At 36.1% G+C, this 15,950-nt stretch overlaps 1 protein-coding gene across 1 annotated transcript in view; it reads right to left on the bottom strand.

Moving 5' to 3' along the window:
* Positions 1-15,950, bottom strand: part of lrp1bb (low density lipoprotein receptor-related protein 1Bb) — a 631,192-nt gene extending 615,242 nt beyond the window's left edge. The window contains exons 1-3 of the mRNA XM_087268160.1: positions 15,650-15,950; positions 14,999-15,146; positions 14,726-14,887 (exon numbers count right to left, since the gene is read on the bottom strand). Of these exons, the coding sequence (XP_087124286.1) occupies positions 14,726-14,822 (97 nt within the window). The 5' untranslated portion in view covers positions 14,823-14,887; positions 14,999-15,146; positions 15,650-15,950. The remainder of the gene's footprint in view (positions 1-14,725; positions 14,888-14,998; positions 15,147-15,649) is intronic.

The following is a 15,950-nucleotide window of genomic DNA, read 5'->3' as shown; positions in this document are numbered from 1 at the left end:
TTCCCACTCCACGCTCCGACTATTAAACTGTTTACTCTCGTGTTAAGGGAGTTGCTGCATAATTCATTGGGCGGTTATTAGTCTCATTGATTACATTCCAGTCGACACATTTTTAGACATGTATGGAGCAGTTATAAATCCCTTCCAACGATGAACGTGCCAGTTCCTCGAATATGCACCGCCTTTCGCTTCAACATTCGTCTAGGTTCTGTAAAGTGACCTTAAGTAAGGATCAACCTTTCCTGACACTAACATGACGTCGCTCAATAGAATTTTTTTTTTTACAAATGAAGCCTGAGTTCAGACAGCAGATCTGCCCAAAGCTTTTCAAAGCCGACACATTCTCCAAGGCACCATGAGCTGCCTGACAGGTTATCAAAATGTGTCTAAGATGATTTAATCCTCCCCTCACAAGCTTGTCGAAATACCACAAGAATATGTCAGGTCTGATATTATGATGTTCTAAACTGTTAAGAACTTTTTTTTTTTCTAGACCAAACACCTTTTTAACCTCGATTAATTTCTGACGCATCTCTGCCAATTAGTCGCTGATGTGGAGCCAATTAATTAAAGCAGTAGCCAATTAAGAATCCAGCGGTGGCCAGATGTGGTTTGTCATCCCCTGGCATCAAAGTTTTGATCATGAAGTGAAGTTTTGTTCAAGAAGATAAATGTGTTCCTTGGTGATACATACTGTTAATGTAATTTAAAGGTCACCTATGATAAAAATCATCTTTTGTAAGCTGTTTGGACAGAATTGTGTGTGTGTAGTGTGTTTACAGTCATATTGGGGTGATTTAAATACGATAAGTTTCTTTTTTTAAATTTCCTGACGTTAAAATAAGATGCAAAATCCTCCCATTTTAAGGCCCGTCACAACATGACATAGAAGAGCAGTTTCCCCGCCCACCAAATTGATTTACAGCCACACATTAACATGTCTCCGTACACTCAAAAAAAAAAAAAAAAAAAAAAAAAAAAAAAAAATATATATATATATATATATATATATATATATATATATATATATATATATATATATATATATATATTTATTTATTTTTTTTTTTTTCCTGTTCATTCAAACTACTTATTTCAGGAGTTCACACAAGAGGTCTGCATTCCCGCGGCTGTCCCGCGGGCGCCGCAGGACCCGACCAGATTTCTGCGTCGCGGGAATAAATTTCCGAATAAATCGCAGGAGCGGTCGGAAATGGGTTTAATTTGGGACGGGAGCGGGCTGTCTAGCAATATCGCCGATATTGCTATGCGAATGAGAGAGAGAGAGAGAGAGAGAGAGAGAGAGAGAGAGAGATTTGCCTGTGTGTGTGCTTGGTGCTTGTGTGTGTGTATGTATGTCAGTGCGCGCGCGCGAATGAGAGAGAGAGCTTTCCCAGATAGCAAAATGCACTCGCCTGTCGGAGACTTACCACTCAGCTGGTGCAACTCAGTATTTATATACCTTTATATAAAACCTTTTGGTATTACATTGGTACTTGATACATGGTATTACAAGCCTTTGAGTTGATATAACAGCAAACGCCTGTGTGTCTGCTTGGTGCTTGTGTGTGTGTTAGTGCGAGCGCGCGTATGAGAGAGAGAGATTGGTCTGTGTGTGTGTGCTTGGTGCTGTGTGTGTGTGTTTATACAGACAGCTTGGCTGTCTGGACTGTATGGCTGGGGGATTTTCGGTTTTGTTCTCCCCCGCTCTTTAGCGGGATCGGGCGCGGCGGCCAGAAAACGGGGTGGGTCGGGCAGCGGGACAATAAATTCTTAATATAAGCGGGAGCGGTCGGGTTCGGGCTAAAACCTGGCGGGAGCGGGATTCAAAATTTAGTCCCGCGCAGACCTCTAGTTCACACTTAGATATTGCTTGACAACTGTAAGCAGGTTTGGCATGCTGTCCCGGGAGAGAACCCTGAGCTCGGAAATAGTTGAGCCCAGGGTTCCCGCCAGGTCCATAGAGCATGTGAGGGGAGTACGAGATTAGGTGGTTCTCGAGAGCTCCATTTTTTTGTAAAGGAGAAAAGGAGGAGAAAGGGGGTGGATGAGGGGTTTCTTCTGAAAACGAAGATAAGGGAGTAATATCTAGCTAGGCTACTTATAGTGAGTTAGGATAGATCTGATTGGCTAAGTGTAGATAGGTGGCCAGCTGCAGTCAATTATATCACGTGCTCCACTTAAAATGAGCAGAAACACAATTTTTGAGATGTCATTGGGACAACATGAATAAATTATGTGTGCAAAGCAACTGGGATTAAAAGATCTGTTCAGCTCTCTGTAATCATCATTCATCATCAAATGTGATCAAGAATGAGTTTTAAAACATTTTAAAACAATGCATGTTTGTATTAAATTACAGCTATTTTACCGTCTTTATCACCACAACCGCATGTCTGTACAATTATTAAAAAGATGACTACATCCCGGTTTGTGGACATTAAATCAGGTTTACATTGTACATTAACATAACGAATATACAGCAGTGGATTTTAAAGTTTATCTCGTCACATTTGTTATGCATATACAGTGCAAAGTTAAACCCGTGCGCTGTGTGTTTGTAAACGCTGCGTGTGTTTGTGCGCGTGCATAAACCTTGTAACAACATTGTGTGTGACTCTTTGTTGCAACTCCACAACAAATACATCAAATAATCATTGGTAAAGTTCCTACTGTAGTACTTCTCACAAACGTTACGTGAGATCTGCTTCCTTCATGCCTGTCACTGTGCTGTTTATCTGACACAGCCGAGGTGGAGATTGAGGCACACTCTGACAGGCGCATGGGAACTGGGTGGTTGAACTAGCATTAAAGGCACAGGCAACAAAACAGCTACATTGTGTTTAGAGCACAAAATTCCTATGTTCTGAAAGGGATTATGAATAATCTGATGGGTTTGAGTTGAACCTTTACAAACACATTATGGAGACACAAAAGACTTATATTAAATCTTGAAAAAGGGTCAAATAGGTGCCCTTTGACAGTCAAAATAACATGTATAGGCAATACTTTTTGTCCCCCTGTGGCTAGTGACAATAAATTGAGGTGTTTTATGAAGCATGAAGATCAGTCTGTAAAAACAAACAAACACATAATTAACTTTTTTAAAAAGGTAATATTATTGTAAATAATGTTCAGTTTCTTGCACAGACCAGTTGTCTCGCTTTATAAGACATTACTGTAATAATATTTTGGAGTATGTTACACATTTTTACTCTTAAATATTATTAATCATTAAGTGCCATGGTTTCAGCTAAAAATTGCTATACTATGTACAGTATATAACATACATTTTTAAGTACTGGGTTGTGGCTGGTCAGGTATCAACTGCGTAAAACATATGCCAGAAAAGTTGGTGCTTTATTCTGCTATGGTGACCCCTGATTAATAAGGGACTAAGCTGAAAGAAAATGAATAATATAAATGTGTATGTTCATACATTATTGTATAAACTTTTTATGTATCAGAATCAGTTTTATTGCCAAGTGTGCTTTACACACACAAGCTATTTGTTTTGGCTACAGAAGCTTCCAGTGTACATGAAGTGACAAATGACAACAAAATAAATATGAGAAAATATGACAACCATTAAACAAAGATGCAATAAAACAAAAGAGCTTTAGATATGAGCCATTCTTTTTTTGTCTGGTTGCATAGCACTAAGGCTAGGCATTACTGTAATTATGGAGGTGAACACATCATCATAACTTGGTATTTAGTTAATAAATCTAAAAATTCTTTTTCAACACACACTTAATTCCTTTTTCAATATTCATCAGTATATTTATGTAGTTCATCTATGATCAATTACCTGAGGTAATATCAACCTGAGTCATTTCTGTGTGACATGTTTGATTGCTGTAATTCAAGATATTTATCTTGATTATGACTTCAGGCAAAAATTATTTATTTAAGGTCTCTGAATAAATGAAAAGCTTGTTATATTTCAACTTGTTTGTTGCTTATTTTTAAGAGTCTGATATAAAGATTCAGTGTACAATTTGCATGATTTATTCTTTTATTAATTCATTTTCTTGTCGGGTTAGTCCCTTTATTAATCTGGGGTCGCCACAGCGGAATGAACAGCCAACTTTTCCAGCAAGTTTTTTACGCAGTGAATGCCCTTCCAGCCGCAACCCATCTCTGGGAAACATCCACACACAAATTCACACACACACTATGGACAATTTAGCCTACCCAATTCACCTGTACCGCATGTCTTTGGACTGTGGGGGAAACCGGAGCACCCGGAGGAAACCCACGCGAAGGCAGGGAGTACATGGGTTCGCGTGGGTTTCCTCCGGGTGCTCTGGTTTCTCCCACAGTCCATAGACATGCGATACAGGTGAATTGGGTAGGCTAAATTGTCCGTAGTGTATGAGTGTAAATAAGGGTGTATGGAGGTTTCCCAGAGATGGGTTTGGGCTAGAAGGGCATCCGCTGCGTAAAAAAATATGTGTTGGATAACTTGGCGGTTCATTCCGCTGCGGCAACCCCGAATTAATAAAGGGACTAAGCCAAAAAGAAAATGAATGAAAGAATGAATGAATGCTGTTAAAAATATGAGTGTGGTACATCACATCAGAAAAGTGAGATCTAGCCCCGAACACCACATCCTGTCAGAAAATGTTTGTTTGTATCCAAACAAGACAGCATAGCCGCCCAACACCCAAATCTGTTAACCAGTCTTCAACTGAATATATCTGAATATCTTCTATCAATATAGGAGTTGACTGAGAAAGCTGGAGAAGAGCAGAAGCAGGAGACGAAGTAATGATGATAAAGAAAGGGCAGAGTTGATTGAATAATCTTATTTGCGTATGATTCAATGCCCAGATCAAACCCCACCAGATCCAACAAGTGTTATTACTGTATATCACAAGCAACAGTAATGGAAAATTACTGCTTCAAAACATTGTCCAGAGACAAAACAGACCTTGAAATGCAGATGTTCTCTTACTCTTACTCTTGAAAACAAGTTTCGCTTGAATCCAGAGTCATAGAATTACAACAATATGGAAAAAAGTAAATAATAATAAAGCAATAATTGTAGGAAAATAATAATGATAAAATATAAAAATCAAATGATAAATAATAATCAAATCATTAACTAATTATCCATGAAATGATAATTCAATAAACGACTAATGATCATATGGTTAAATAAAATAATTAAATAAAGAATAAATAAATATGAGCACAAAAAAAAATAAAAAATTAAATAAAACAACATAAATGATTGGTTGTTTTCTTGAAACAACCAGTGGTAGAAAGAGTACTGAAAAATCATACGCAAGTAAAAGCACCATGGGCTTCACGTTTGCGCAGTGCAGCACAATCACCTCACAGCAATAAGGTTACTGGTTTGATCCTCAGTTGGCATTTCTGTGTGGAGTTTGCATGTTTTCCTCGTTTTTGCATGGGTTTCTGTCAGGTGCTCCGGTTTCCCTTACAAGTCCAAAGACATGCTGTATAGGTAAATTCAATAGGCTAAATTGTATGTGTGTGAACGTGTGTGGATGTTTCCAGGTAATGGGTTGGAGCTGGAAGGGCATCCGCTTTATAAAATATATGCTGGATAAGTTGGCAGTTTATTCAGCTGTGGCGATCCCAGATGAATAAAGGGACTATGCCAAAAAAATTAATAAATGAATAAAAAGTACAATTTTTTGCCCAAAAATGTAGTGCAAGTATAGTAAAAGGTGATGCATGCAATATGTTTGTTAGTGTGTGTGTAAACGTAACATTCTGTAATGCATTTAGTGATTAAGGCCATATGGCAAGTTCAGTCATCATGCAATAGACATCTGTCATTTTCTCATCAGTAACATACAGTCTAAACAGTGTCTAGGTCATTGATTGTAAAGATTTTGGACATCTTTTTGGACATTTTTAATGCTTCCTAATGGTTTGATGCATTTATAAAGACCATTGTCTTGAGGTTGTTAGGTATGATGTGATTTTCTTTTCTATATGTGACTTAATTAGACAAGAATCACAGGACTGCTTCAGCCAATCTACTCTACAAGAAAAACTAAAGTAATGACTGCTATTTGAAGGAAATGGTGGATTAAAATTACCAATACAGCACGAAAATGTACTCAAAGGAAAGTACTTAGTAAATTACAATTCCTGAGAAAAACTATACTAAATTACAGTAATTTGAGTATTTGTAATGCATTACTTCACGCCATTGAAAACAACACACAAGTAAGTTTGCTACAAGGTTTCTCAGATCCTTAGTTATATTCTTCAAGTGTTGATTTAACATTACAAATAGTTGTTTTTTAAATTTAGAAATGAATCTGCTGCAGCTTTGAGGTATTTTTGAATTTTATCTGAGCGTTTAAATATACTTTAAGTCAGCAACATATTTTCTGTAGAACAAAACAAAAAATACAAATTATATACACGGTGTAGTCTCATACATACTTTTGTAAATAAAATACAAGGAAAAACTATTTTCTAAAGGACGTGACTCAGATAAGATGAATAAAAGTGAAGCACAGGCAGTTAAAATCCATGCGATGTACAGTATAAAAGACTCTGTGTGAAGCAAACAGACAGGTTTTCAACAGATGCAAATCTTTGAGAGCACATCTATATCTCATCATATTGAATCTGTCTGCTGGAAATCCCAGACAGCACACCCTGATCCCTCATCATGTCGCTGCGACATTTACTCATTTAAAGGCAAGACTGCACTTCGACATCCAGCATTGCTTGGCAGTTTGGCAAATGACTTGCACATCACGCAACATGACTAATGACTCGCTAACAAACTTGATTCTGTGGGCAGATCTTTTCATATTTAAAAACATAATTGAGTTGGTGATGGTAATAATTACAGTGCTGAGGCTTGTTTGACAACTGCATATTCAGGCCTAAAACATTAAGCCTGCTGTTAAAAATAAGAGATTGGGGACTTTGTCTGCCTACACGCTTTATTATGCTCATGTCAGGAGTTTAACTTCAAACTGATGAGCCCAAGCTTAAGGGACTCGTCCATCATGTACTCTGTGTCCACCACCTCCAGATCATTATCAAAGGAAAGAAATACAAAAAAAGAGAGAATGGAGGAGGAGAAGGTATCCATAAGGGTGCATAAATTAGAGATTATCCTTTGGTATAATTTTTGGATGTTTAAAGGCGTTTTTAGCCTTTAAACAATATTGGAGCACAGGACTAAAATTGACAAAGTATTTGATACGTTTTAAGACGTATGAATAGCTCAGAGTTACATAATTTAGAGTCGAGTTTCTTCATTGTTGACAAATCATAAAGTACAGTTTAAGTTTTGTTTTAGTTTAGTTTAAACTTTGTCCGTTCTGCTTGGAACAGAAAGGAAATTTCCCTTTAACGCTGGATCTCATCAAGACAAAAACTTAAATTACAAATGTTAAAAAACAAATTAGCTCCACACATTACTGCAGATCATTCTTGACAACCACCACATTTACATATAGTAATCCAATTTAAGACAACTGCAATCGGGATAAATTACTTTTTATAAGCATTTCTTCTGGCTTTAAAAATCACAATTGCTGGTTTTTCCAGTCAAATCGGATCTGCAGCAAATGTTGTTTTTGACCAGTTATCTTATTTGCCTGATTGATAATTAGCGATAAATTCTTCTTCTGTTATAAGAGTTGTGTTACCAACCCATAAAAAACATTAAATATGATAACACTGTTTACTAATGATTAATATGCCATGTTTAAAGTTGTGTACTAACATTAAAACATCTCAACGTGCGGAGTAGACTGAGGCGCTGATTAGCCTTCTTATAAACAGCCTCTACATTACTATCAAAATTCTTTTGTATGTCAATAATTGTGCCTAAATACTTCATTTGAAACCTGATTTACTATTTTTCCATTTATCATGACTGGTTTATAAAACCTAGTATCTACTGCTCTTGTGTGACTTCCCAGACATAGCTCTTTTGTTTTCCAATATTACTATGTAATTTTGCCAAACCAACTTTCTGACAGGAAACCAATGCCAGATTATCGGCTTATTTTATAAGAGCGAGATAATCATCATTATTGCTCTGCAGTTCATTAATATACATAGAAAATAATATAGGGGACATTACAAATCCCTGAGGTATTTAAAATAGAGCAGTCAGACCTAACATTATTAACAGACACAATGCGGTCGGTTTTTGTAAAAAAAATCTGTGTTTCAAAGTGAATATATTAAGTACCCTATTACTACACTGCAAATATGCTTTAAAAAAAGATTTTTGTATAATTTCTACACCAAATATTTAAATATTTTTAAATCATTAAGAAATATGGCTTTGTTTTAGAAACAATCAATCAAAATTATTATTTTTTTTTTTTAACAAGTAAAATAATCTGCCAGTGGGGTAAGTAAAATAATCTCACTTTATATTAAGTGGCCTTAACTAAAATGTACTTACACTTAAATTAATAACACAATTATTGTGTTTTATTAAATCAATGTTACAATGTACTTGTGTAGATAAATGTTTTTATTTTTTACTTATATTTGACTAAATAGCTGTATGAAATTACATTTATAATTACACTATTGATCATCCCTTACACCTTAGCCCAACCTTAAACCTACCCTTTCTATGAAACCCTACCCATATCCCTTCTTAATAGAACCAGAAGTGTTCTGCAATACATTATCAACACATTAAGTTCATCGTATAGTCTGATGCAAGTACTTAAGGCCACTTAAGATAAACTGGATCCAATAATCCTGTTTTCGGTTTGAATTAAGATTATTTAACTTCCCTCATTAGGATACCTACAGTATTAGACTATTTTGCTTGTTTTAAGGAAAAACTAATTTATTTATTTTGTTTTTACATTAATTTTAGTAATATTATTGAACAATATGCAAATGTTTAGAGGTTTTATGTACAACAGTATAAATTAATATTTTCTTTCTTTTAGTATAGAATTACAGAGCTCAGCATAATTAGTAGAGATTTTTATCCATTTCTCAGTGAATATAGGCTATGTAATTTAGTGCAATTAAACAAAATGGATTTACTAAACAGATATATTTATTAAAATAAAATTAGTCACCAAACATATTTAAAAATTGAAAGATAATACAATCAAATTCGAGCAAAATAAAAAAAAAATACATTTTGTTTTTCTTGATCTTGATATATATATATATATATTGTAACAAATTTAGATGTACTAGTTTTTGAACCACTATCGTAAGTTATTTTGTTAGATAAGCTCCAGATTTGGCTTCAGTACTGACTAATGTATATGCACAAATATAATATTGTACAGTTTCCTATTAAAAATATGAATTTAAAAGATAGATTTGTGAGATTTGTACTCGTATTTGCTGAGCACTATATTGTACAAGAGACTTGCTGATTTGTTCAACAAAGTGATTCTAATTGGATTTGGATTACATAAACTTGTAAAACATTCTAAAGAAAAATATGTCATGCTACTTTTTTCCTATACTCACCAAAAATAAGTACACATAAATCTACAGGTTTTCTACAAAATTATGTGCAGAAATACCAAAATAATATCCACAGATTCTGTCTGGCCCTACCCATTACTATTCTGAAGTGAGAAAGCTGCAAATGGTCTGAATGAATTAAAACCCCTTTTCAAACCTATCTGACCTTTAGATCAACAGGGGGATTGATCTGCCTCTGGCAATTCTGATTCTGAAACTGATTTTTTGGAAATCCACATTACGTGATTTCTGAAATGTTATAAGAAAAAAGTTATTCACAGGTCAGTTTACGGTAATCTCCACGATCAGACAAGGATTTTGCAGTAATTTTAATTCACAGGTTACACAAGCAGGCTTTAGACCACTGCGCGGTTTTAAGACTGGTAAGATATTGCTATTTAAGTTTTACACACATGATTGCAACCCACTCTCCAGTCAGAATTCGACCGTGGTTGGTTAATATAGTGTGTGGAACTGTGCTATAGGATTGGTCACTTGCCTGTTGCCTGGCTACTATTTCTCTCTGAAGCTCCCTAGCACACTATTTGACAGTCACAAACAAGCTCATTTATTAAAGGAGTCATGAACTGCATTTTTTTATGAATTATGTACTGTTCTTAGAGATCTGATTATAATATGATCAAGAGTTCTTTTCTTTTAAGATCAGGTCCTAAAGTTCAAAATGACTGCTGTCTGTCAGCAGAGGCTGAAAGACCAATAATGAGTGTGACAGACAAAGGAGACATCCAAAACATGCAGTGTTGGTGGTCCTCCAGGAATGTGTTTGAGAAACACTGGTCTAGAAGCTTACACATGTTTACTAAAGCTTAAAGCATACTTGACATATCCATTTCAATTTTCTTTTAAGTAATTTGGTTATCCATATTGAGAAAACAATGCCTTGTGGATGTCAATTGAACTGGTAGTAAAGGTAGTCAGAAAATAAAACTTAAACAGAACATGAGCTGTCTGGGGAGAGGAAAGGCTGGGGTTCTCTTCCCACGACCCGGCCCCGAAAAAGCGGTAGAAAATGAACGAATGAATGAGAACATGAGCTGTTTATATGAGCTATAACCATATAACATGTTGAGTTCAATTAGTTTCTGTTCATTAGGGTAACTGCAGTTCCTGGTAAACATGTCTTGCTTATGAAAATGAATTGAGTCAAAATTTGGTAATGACAATATGATTTAAAATCATAGAAACAGAGTTAATGAACATATTTAGAACAATAGGTGAAAAAACACAGTAGGCTTAATTCCATGAGGCTATAGGAGAGACATTGTGGTAGATCACATGACAATTACAACATTTGGACTACTTACATATTTATACTAACTCTACTAAGACACACAAAGTGATCTCTTAAATGGAAAGCATACACTGTAAAACCCAAAAAGTTAAGGTAATTCAAACAATTTGAGGAAACCGATTGCAACAAACCATTTAATTCAAAAACCAATGCTGATGAGTACTGAAAACTTAATCCAAACACAAACCAACTGAGTTCTGTAAAACCCAATAAATTAAGGCAATTCAAAGGAAACAGATTGCTACAAACCAATCTATATGAGTACTGTAAACTTACTTCATTTAAGTTGAAGTAATGATGTATTTAATTACAAAACTTTTCAAATGGGTAGCAATAACTTCAGTCATTTTTGAGTTAACTACACTAAATTCATTTGATTGAGTTTTACACTGTATGAGTTTCACATCATTCATTCATTCATTTTCTTTTTGGCTTAGTCCCTTTATTAATCAGGGGTTGCCACAGCAGAATTAACCACCAACTTATCCAGCACATTTCACATAGCAGATGCCCTTCCAGCCACAACCCAGCACTGGGAAACACCCACAAACTCTTGCACACACTCACATACACTACAGCCAATTTATTCAATTCACCTGTACTGCATGTCTTTGGACTGTGGGGGAAACCAGAGCACATGGAGAAAACCCACGAGAATACAGGGAGAACATGCAAACTCCATACAGAAATGCAGTTTCACATCAAATATAACATATTGCATTCGCATACAGTATGAAACAAATGCAAAATATGTTGAACACATGAAACACACATGAACATGTTTATGTAAAAGAAAAAAATGTGATCACTTGTGTTCCACATAAGACTAGTATGTGACTTCGCGTGTAAAACCCATATAACTGTTCTGGAAGTGATTGCTTATTTACAAGAAGTTCAAACTCAAAAAGTGTGATTTTGGATGCAGAGTGTTTTTGTTTGGAACTATTTTGGTCGCAGAACGAAAATAGACAAAGTCACTGGTGATATTTCTTGGAAAATGCAAATGACTCAATCTTAACTTCTAGTTCATAGAATTGTTGTTTTTAAGGAAATACAAGAAAGAGAAAAGTATAAGCGTTGCAGCTGACAGAATAATAGAACAACTGTGAGTTGGAACAGCAGCACCCTTGATGCATTGAAAATATCTGCAACCTCATTATGTCACTATGAAGACAGCCTAACATCTTTTGGGATTGACTTGAAGAGTCCAGTGGGTATAAAACACCATATTATAAGGATAAATACATAATTGCAAAAGATTTTGAGACTTTAAAACTCTTTAATTGCATTAGATGGACGAGATGACAAGAAAAGAACAGTCAATGCTTTACAACATCAGACCATTACTCTCATGGTAGACCTTTGTATGGCAGGGGATTTGAGATATGAGAAGCAGGAAAAGCTTTCATATATCAGAGGAAATGTCTCTCTGAGGTGGGGACAGCATGCTGAGGACAACCGAACTAAACCATCCTTCATAGCTCACCCATATCTCTGTCAAATATCACACACTCATTCCCACAACCCTATTCAGCCTTGACTCAAACGTATCCACTAAGCCATAACTGCCTTTGCTGTTTGTTTTATTGCTGTTGTTTCAGATGCATTAGAGATATGTTGTTGTCGCTTTCATCTAATGAGCAAAGAAGTGCACTTCTGAAAAAACAACAACAAAATGATTTGGATCTGCTTTTATCTGATTTTGGACAACAAATTTGACATTGTGTAAGTTAATCTAAACAATGGAAGGGATTATAAAAGGATAACTATTCTAATTAATCAGATTGCATTAAAGGGTTAGTTCACCAAAAAATGAAATTAGTTTTATTTTTCCGAGTAGTTTTGAACCTTTTTGAATTTCTTTGAAACGATATCTTAAAAAATGCTGTTTTCTGAGACCATTAATTGCAGATCAGTTGAAACTAATGAAAACCCCAAATTCTAAAGTCTCGTAAAATTAAAATATTGTGAAGAGGTACCACATTCTAATCAGCTAATTAACTCAAAACACCTGCAAAGGCCTTTAGATGGTCTCTTAGTCTAGTACTGCAGGATGCACAATCATGGGGATCACTGATTTGACAGTTGTCCACCACTGAGACCTTGCACAAGGAGGGCAAGACACAAAAGGTCATTGCAAAAGAGGCTTGCTGTTCACAGAGCTCTTTGTCCAAGCACATTTTTAGAGACGTAAAGGGATCGTGTGGTAGAAAAAAAAAAGACTACAAGCAATAGAAATAACTGTATCTTCAAGAGAATTGAGAAACAAAACTTTCAAAAAAAAATTTGGGGGAGATTCACAAAGAGTGGACTGCAGCTGGAGTTGGTGCTTCAAGAACCACTACACACAGATGTATGCAAGACATGGGTTTCTGTTGTCACATTCCTTATGTCAAGCCACTTTTGAACAACAGATGGCTACCTGGGCTAAAGCCTGGTCTGCTGCTGAGTTCTCCAAAGTTATGTTCTCGAATGAAAGTAAATTTTGCATTTCTTTTTGAAATCAGGAAATCAGAATCTGGAGGATAGTAGAGGCGCACAGTCCACATTTCTTATGGTCCAGTGTAAAGTTTCCAGAGTTCAAAAGATTTTCAGTGACGTTTGGGGTGTCATGTCATTTGTTGGTGTTGCTACACTCTGTTTTCTGAGCTCCAAGGTCAATGCAGCTCTATTGACTTTATTCTGAAATGCGGAAGTGCGCCTGTTTTCACGATTGTCTTAGAACTTCCGATTCAGTCGCCTATGGGAGAAATGACTAGGAATCTTAAACAGCAGAAAACGGTCAAACTACTTGCTCTACAAACAAATGTTTGCATGACTATACAAACCAAGTAGAATAATATAATAAGAAAATATCAAATTGCAACATCAAGCAGCGTAACGAGCAGTTTTTAACGTCAAAAAATTAATGGAAATGAATGAGACCGGAAGTCTCAAGCCAAAAAGATTCAAATGGCAGTGCCCGCTGGTCGGCGGAGAATAAGGTGAATACCAGGATGTTTTCGGGTACTTTATGCTTTCTGCTGCTGACCAACTTTATGGAGGTGCAGATTTCTTTTTCCAACAGGACTTGGCACCTGCACACAGTGCCAAAGCTACCAGCAAACTCGCCTGACCCTAACAATATAAAAAATCTATGTGGTATTGTGAAAAGTAAGATGGATATGCCAGAGCCAACAATGGTGAAGAGCTGACGGCCACTATCAGAGCTCTCAAAACCCCTGTGCAGAGCCCCATCAAGAGATTCACTCCATGCCATAGCTGCAGTTAAAGCAAGAGGAGCCCTAACTAAGTCTTGAGTAAATGCTCATCCTTTTCATGTTCATACTTTTAAGTTGGCCAAGATTTTTAAAAGTCCTTTTTTGTATTGGTCCAAGACACTGAATTTTGGGTTTTCATTAATTGTCATCAAAATTAAAATAAACAAACACTTGAAATATATCAGTCTGTGTGGAATGAATGCATACATTATACAATGGAATGAGTGAAATAAATAAACTTTTCAAAAAAGATTCTAATTATATGACCAGCACCTGTATACTATAAGGAGAGATCAAAGCTAATCTGTGAACACTTGAAGTTGAATATACATCTGCACACACAGTTTTACACATTTTATAATGTAAAAGCAAGAAATTTAGGTAATTTAAGCCCATAAGTTTCTAAATGTAACTCGCTGCACTTAAACAGGAAGTCCACTTCAGTGAAAGTGTAAAACTGAACATCGCCTCTTGCCTCAAGTCATCTCTGAAAGTGAGACATTTGGAGTTTAAACTTTTTATCCATCTTCTCAAATAAACAGCAACAAACTATGTCAGGAAGTGAAGTATACTGTAACTCTCATCCTGAGCTGTCACAGAGAAGATTCTTCTGGCTTTTAATATGCAGCTGCAGGGCTGATTGTTAGTCTAAACTGTGATATTGTGAAATTTGACAGAGTACCATCTTGCTGACAGCATGCCTTTTTTTTCACTCTTCTGACTGATTTAGTCCATCTCTGCCAGTTTGTCACTGCATTGTTGAATCTCTCGAGTTTCATGGTCTCTTGCGTTGTCCTCAGTAGACCTCCTCCAAAGGTTGTGCTGAGACACGCATAATGACCTCCTGTGGGATTCGAGAATCTGTCCATTATGTCTATCCGTTGGCCTCTAATAGGGACCCACCTTCTCATGTGTAACGGTAAAAACACTTGACTTGTGCGGAGTGCAGTCTTGCCTGTGTAAAATCCCAGTCATGCCACCAGAGCGGCTGGAGGATTCAGATGAAGAGAGATCATTATGTGCAATCTTGTTCCATTAGAGCCTTCTTCAAAATGGATGGCTACCAGAGACAGTCTCTCACATCACTGCTGTCAAAGGCAGAGCTGGAACACAAAGCAAGGGTTCTCAGAATACTCATGAAGCAATGCAGTGCGGTTTCTACACTGTAAAAAAAACAGATGGCTTTTGAATAGGAAAAAAGGTTTAAAAAAATGTTTTTCTTTTTACATTAAGAAAATTTCTTGACTTTGTAGTACATGTTAGGTTTAATGTGTAGTTTATATGTTAACATCACTGTAATAATTAGCAATTTAGATAAGCAATTAAGTTAATTTATTTTGACCACAATAATCATACACTTAAACACAATTATTCACACACAAATAAATTTCATCATAAATCAACAAAACATTTTCATATCTGTGTAAATCTGTTTTTTTAAATGATTCTATTATGCATGCACAGCAAATTTTTCCATTAATGAAGGATCATGTGATGCTGAAAATATCAATGGTGCTGACAATTAAAAAAAAAAAGTCAAATAAATTCAATATACAGTATTATAATAGGCTTGTAGCATCAGTGGCACAATTGGTAGCACTTTTACCTCATAGCAAAAAGGTAGCAGGTTCGAGCCTCGGCTGGGTCAGTTGGTGTTTCTGTGTGGAGTTTGCATGTTTTTCTCATGTTCGCAAGGGTTTCTTCTGGGTGCTCCGGTTTCCCCCACAGTCCAAAGACATGTGGTATAGTTGAATTGGGAAGGCTAAATTGTTTATAGTGTATGTGTTTGTATGGATGTTTCCCAGTGGTGGGTTGTGGCTGGAAGGGCATCTGCTGCTTAACACATATGCTGAATAAGTTGGTGGTTCATTCCGCTGTAGCAACCCCACATTAATAAAAGGACTAAG

This window comes from Danio rerio, chromosome 9 (assembly GCF_052040795.2).
Source record: "Danio rerio strain M-AB ecotype USA chromosome 9, GRCz13ab, whole genome shotgun sequence".
Taxonomy (NCBI): Eukaryota; Metazoa; Chordata; class Actinopteri; order Cypriniformes; family Danionidae; genus Danio; species Danio rerio.
Note: the sequence above shows the minus strand (reverse complement) of the source record. Positions and strands in the feature narration are given on the sequence as shown.